Source organism: Eimeria necatrix, genomic scaffold, assembly GCF_000499385.1.
Source record: "Eimeria necatrix Houghton genomic scaffold, Enh_scaff127, whole genome shotgun sequence".
Lineage (NCBI taxonomy): Eukaryota > Apicomplexa > Conoidasida > Eucoccidiorida > Eimeriidae > Eimeria > Eimeria necatrix.
This window is the reverse complement of record NW_013652032.1, coordinates 12,501-17,500: the sequence shown is the minus strand read 5'-3', so window position 1 is coordinate 17,500 and position 5,000 is coordinate 12,501. Positions and strand designations below refer to the sequence as shown.

The 5,000-nt window shown below is 58.7% G+C and overlaps 2 protein-coding genes across 2 annotated transcripts in view; one reads left to right on the top strand and one right to left on the bottom strand.

Annotated features, from left to right (window-relative positions):
- The window catches only part of ENH_00009300 (CG16719, related), a gene marked incomplete at both ends in the record, with an annotated part of 1,858 nt that extends 287 nt beyond the window's left edge, over positions 1 to 1,571 (bottom strand). Inside the window, 6 exons of the mRNA XM_013578718.1 lie at positions 173 to 231; positions 390 to 456; positions 632 to 741; positions 909 to 958; positions 1,092 to 1,152; positions 1,340 to 1,571. Coding sequence (XP_013434172.1) covers positions 173 to 231; positions 390 to 456; positions 632 to 741; positions 909 to 958; positions 1,092 to 1,152; positions 1,340 to 1,571 — 579 coding nt within the window. The remainder of the gene's footprint in view (positions 1 to 172; positions 232 to 389; positions 457 to 631; positions 742 to 908; positions 959 to 1,091; positions 1,153 to 1,339) is intronic.
- A 1,153-nt stretch (positions 1,572 to 2,724) lies between these two features.
- The window catches only part of ENH_00009290 (hypothetical protein, conserved), a gene marked incomplete at both ends in the record, with an annotated part of 3,250 nt that continues 974 nt past the window's right edge, over positions 2,725 to 5,000 (top strand). Inside the window, 3 exons of the mRNA XM_013578717.1 lie at positions 2,725 to 3,029; positions 3,251 to 4,070; positions 4,515 to 4,928. Coding sequence (XP_013434171.1) covers positions 2,725 to 3,029; positions 3,251 to 4,070; positions 4,515 to 4,928 — 1,539 coding nt within the window. The remainder of the gene's footprint in view (positions 3,030 to 3,250; positions 4,071 to 4,514; positions 4,929 to 5,000) is intronic.

Below are 5,000 nucleotides of genomic sequence, written 5' to 3'. Positions count from 1 at the left end.
CCTAAACCCTAAACCCTAAACCCTAAACCTTAAACCCTAAACTCTAGACTGTTCGGGCGCACAGCCTCCATCAAATCCGTCCAGTGTTTTCGACGCTCAAGGGTTTAGGGTTTGTTCAGGTACTGATAATGAGGGTTTAGGGTTTAGGGTTTAGGGTTTAGGGTTTAGTTACCAGTATAGCCACCCATTCCTGCTCACTAACGGGTCTCGGGGACCCCTGCGGTGGGCACCCTGAGCGCAAACCCTAAACCCTAAACCCTAAACCCTAAACCCTAAACCCCAGCACAAATCGGACTGCCCACGCGACTTAACCTCAACTCCGAGACATCCAGCCCTCTGGATCCGCAAACCCTAAACCCTAAACCCTAAACCCTAAACCCTAAATTTACGAGTCAAGCGAGTTTGCTTAGGGTTGGAGTCCGCCTCTTTCGCTGCCTGCTGCTTCAGTGCTTCTGCCTGCGCGCAAACCCTAAACCCTAAACCCTAAACCCTAAACCCTAGGGCCCCCAGGGCAAACAGCCACTGCGCTGGCACGCCGCTGGAAGCGCAGCAAGTTCGAAGGCCGTCTGCGTGCGGGTTTGCAGACTAGCGTCTAGGGTTTAGGGTTTAGGGTTTAGGGTTTAGGGTTTACCCGGTGTTTGAACTTCAGAATAATGCTTTCTGCAGCCCCCGGCTTTGCTGCCACAACTTGGTCTATTTCTTTTGCGCTGAGTCTGAGTCCCACTCTCTTAAACACCCTTTCTGCATGCAAACCCTAAACCCTAAACCCTAAACCCTAATCCCCAAACCCTAGTACACGCGGGCAGGGCCTCCCGAGTGCACCCTAAACCCTAATGCTAAACCCTAAACCCCAACCTGTGGGCCCTTTTCTAAACCCTAAACCCTAAACCCTAAACCCTCAGTCCGACCTGCGAGGGTTTCCCAGTTGTAGCGCTTCTGCTGGAAGGAGTTCGCTGTGCTGCAACCAGCAGCAAACCCTAAACCCTAAACCCTAGAGCCTAAACCCTCAGCAACTGCGTGAGACTGCCCCGCTGGGAGAGCAGACGAGGGTTTAGGGTTTAGGGTTTAGGGTTTAGGGTTTCCGGCTCGACCTGTAGTTGTGGAGGTCCGCAATGCGGGGAATGCAGTGGTTTGCAACTTCAGCCATCAACACTGCGCAGCCCAAACCCTAAACCCTAAACCCTAAACCCTAAACCCTAAACCCTCAATCGTGGAGTCAAGAGCCCAGACTTGCTCTTCAAAATTTGCCAGCCTCGAGCGCGCGGGCTTCTCTGTTGGGCGCCTCGAAGCTTGAAGCTCTCAAGGGTTTAGGGTTTAGGGTTTAGGGTTTAGGGTTTACCGCCGTCGGCGAAATCCCTGGGTAAGTTCCGCTTGGGCCGGGAGAGAGGCAAAGTGTCCAGCCAGGCATAAAGGCTGCAGATTCGTAAACCCTCGGGGCTCGAATCTGCTGCTGCTGCTGCTGCTGCTGCTGCTGCTGCTGCTGCAGAGCCTCCGCCTGCTGCTGCTGCTGCGACATCTGCTGCAGCGGCTGCTGCTGCTGAAGGCGCTGCTGCGAACACCAGCGCAGCCATTTCGGCTTGAGGTGGGGGCAATGAAGGGCTAGAACTAGGGTTTAGGGTTTAGGGTTTAGGGTTTAGGGTTTGGGGTTTCGGCAGCTCACGCACAGGCCAATTCAGCATCCATCGAGCTTGCGAAATTAGGGTTTAGGGTTTAGGGTTTGGGGTTTGAGACGGCCTGCGCCAGAGTCGGTCAAATGTGCCGCTCAGGGCCTAGGGTTTAGGGTTTGGGGTTTAGGGCTTAGGGTTTGGCGGGCCTGCGAGGTCACCCGCCTGGGCGGCGTCGGGAGCAGCAGCAGCAGCAGCAGCAAACCAAGCCCTGCTGCTGCTGCTGCTGCTGCAGGAAGTCAAAGAGAGACAAGCGCTGGAACGACAGCAGCTGCTGCTGCAGCTTCAGCAGCTGCAGCTGCTGCTGCTGCTGCCGTAGCTGCTCCTGCTGTCACACTGGGGAGCTGAACCCAGCAGCAGCAACTGCAGCAGCAGCAACTGCAGCAGCTGGGGCAGCTTACCTTTCTACTAAATTCGGTTACAGTAAATATTTAGCTGCAGGCTGTGCTGCAGCAGCAGACACTGCAGCAGCACCAGCAGCGGCAGCCGAAGCAGCAGCAGCAGCAGCAGCGTACCAGCAGCAGCAGCCGCCGCTGCTGCTGCGGAGGCGGCTGCAGTGAAACGCGGGGCAGCAGCAGCAGCAACAGCAGCAGCAGCAACAACAAACGGAAACACAAATTATTCTGTTCCACATTTTACTGCTGCGGCCTTTGAGCCACTGCACGAGCAATTTGTGGGCCGACAGCAGCAGCAGCAGCAGCAGCTGCTGCTGCTGATGCTGCTGTTGCTGTTGCTGCTGCTGCGCCTGTCTTGTTTTAATTCTTTCGCAGCTTTCAGCTGCTGCTCTTTTCTGCTGAAGAAGCTGCAGGCCCCACGTGAGGCGTCGGGCTGATCAGCAGCAGCAGCAGCAGCAGCAGCAGTAGCAGCAACTGCAGCAACAGCAGCAGCAGCAGCTTCCACAGCAGCCAGTTTTGCTTGGCTTGTAGCTTTAAATTGCTGCTGTTGCGTCTCGAGCAGCCGCAGACGCAGCAGAATCTGCAGCGCGCCGTGCTGCAGCAGCGTTCCCCTGCGCAGCAGCAGCAGCAGCAGCAGCAGCTGCTGCTGCTGCTGCAGCAGCAAAATGATGGACCGGCTGCTTGTGCTGCGGCTGCTGGGCACTGAGGAGGAGCCGCCGCCGTACTCTCGCTTCCGGGAGCTGCAGCAGCAGCTGCAGCAGCTGCCGCCGCTGCAGCAGCAGCAGCTGCTGCAGTACATCCTGGAAACAGTGCAGCACAGAGCAGCAGCAGCAGCAGCAGCAGCAAACCCTTTCCTCGCCTACAAATGTGCCCGCCTCTGCACGCTGCTGCTGCGCGAGGGCCCCTATGCCTTCAAGCCGCTGCTGCGCAGCAGCAACCCAAACCCTCTGAGGGCCCTCGAGACCTTCAGGTAAACCCTAAACCCTAAACCCTAAACCCTAAACCCTAACCCTAACCCCAACCCTAAACCCTAACGAGGTGCAGTTTCGAAGAGCACTTACAAGGGCAGCAAAAGAAGCAGGATGGGGGCCAGCTGCAGGTGGCAAGGGCTGCGGGTTTAGGGGGTCTAGGGTTTAGGGTTTAGGGTTTAGGGTTTAGGGTTTAGGGTTTAGGGTTTAGAGTGGACTGCAGGGCCCCGCCGCATCCTATTCTTGGTGAATCTCCTGTTGCTGACGCTCGCGCCGAAGCAGCAACTGCTTTGGGGCTGCTGTTTGCTGACAGCAGCAGCAGCAGCAGCAGCAGCAGCAGCAGCAGCAGCGGGCGGCTGGCAGCCATTGAGAACCCCAGCTGCCTGGCGCTGCAGCAGCAGCAGCAGTACAGCGCAGCAGCAGCAGCAAGCGAACAAGCCCTCAAGCTTGTTGCTGATGCTGCTGCTAAGTACCTTCCTGCTGCGCTGCAGCGGCGGCTGCCTTCCTTGGGGGCCCCCTACTTCAGCAGCAGAAGCAGCAGCAGCAGCAGCAGCAGCAGCAGCAGCAGCAGCAATCATGGGGGGTACGTGGCTGCTGGCTTCGCGCAGCCGGTGCAGCGGGGCTTCGGCAGCAGCAGCAGCAGCAGCAGCTCTTCGTACCTGCCTGCAACAGTGCAGCAGCAGCAGCAGCAGCAGCAGCAGCAGCAGCAGGGGCGGAGCCCCTGGTCGCCCCCGCCTTCGAGCCTCTACACGGCGCCCTCCCCCGCTGCGCTGGCAGCAACCAGCAGCAGCAGCAGCAGCAGCAGCAGCAGCAGCAGCAGCAGCAGCAGCAGCAGCAGCCCGGGGGCCTACGAAGCAGGAGTTGTTGCTGAACTTGCTGCAGTCTCTGGAATGCGGCTGCGGCCTTCTGCTGCTGCGCTGCGCGACTTTACGCAGCGTGCTGCTCCTCTGGACCCTTTGCTGCTGTGCTGCTTGCTGCAGCAGCAACTTGCAAAGACAGACTTGCTCTGGGCCTCCAAGCTCAGGCTGCTGCACGGAATCAAAGTGCGAGCTGCTGCTGCTGCTGCTGCTGCTGCTGCTGCTGTTGCTGCTGCTGCTGGTCCTGCGATCGCTGCTGCTGCTGTTGCTGCTGCTGTTGCTGCTGCTGCTGGTCCTGCGATCGCTGCTGCTGCTGCTGCTGCTGCTGCTGCTGTTGCTGCTGCTGCTGGTCCTGCGATCGCTGCTGTTGCTGCTGCTGCTGCTGTTGCTGCTGCTGCTGGTCCTGCGATCGCTGTTGCTGCTGCTGCTGCCGCTCCTACGATCGGTCATGCTGCTGCTGCTGCCGCTCCTACGACCGCTTAGGCTGCTGCTGCTGCTGCTACGATTGCTGTTCCTACTGCTGCTGTTTCTGCTGCTGCTGCTGCTGCTGGCATGCGGATGATTTTGCTGCTTTGCGGCTGCTGCCGCTGCACGGAATTGCTGCTGCTGCCTTTGACTGTGCTGCCGCAGGCGCTGCTGCAGCAAGAGCAGCAGCAGCAACAGCAGGAGGGCCGCTGCAGCTTTCTTTCTGCTGCAGCAGCAAACCTGCAGCAACAGATCAGTGACTGCAGCAAAACCCCGCAGCTGCAAACAATAGCAGAGGAAGTGCTGCTGCTGCTGCGATCAGGTGCTTCTGCTGCAGCAGACGAGGAGGACTCCGAAGCAGCAGCTGCAGCACCTGCTGCTGCTGCTGCTGCTGCTGCACCGTCTGCTGACTTGCTTATGTTGGAACAACCAGCAGCAGCAGCAGCAGCAGCAGCAGACTCTGGTTCTCTCTTAGACGATTTGCTGAGACCAGAGCCCGCTCCAGCAGCAGCAGCAACAGCAGCAGCAGCAACAGCAGCAGCAGCAGCTGCTGCTGCTGCTGCGCCCTCCCTCAACCAGGTCAGCAGCGCACTTACGTGCTTCTGAGCCTAGGGTTAGGGTTTAGGGTTTAGGGGTCTGGGATTTAGGGTT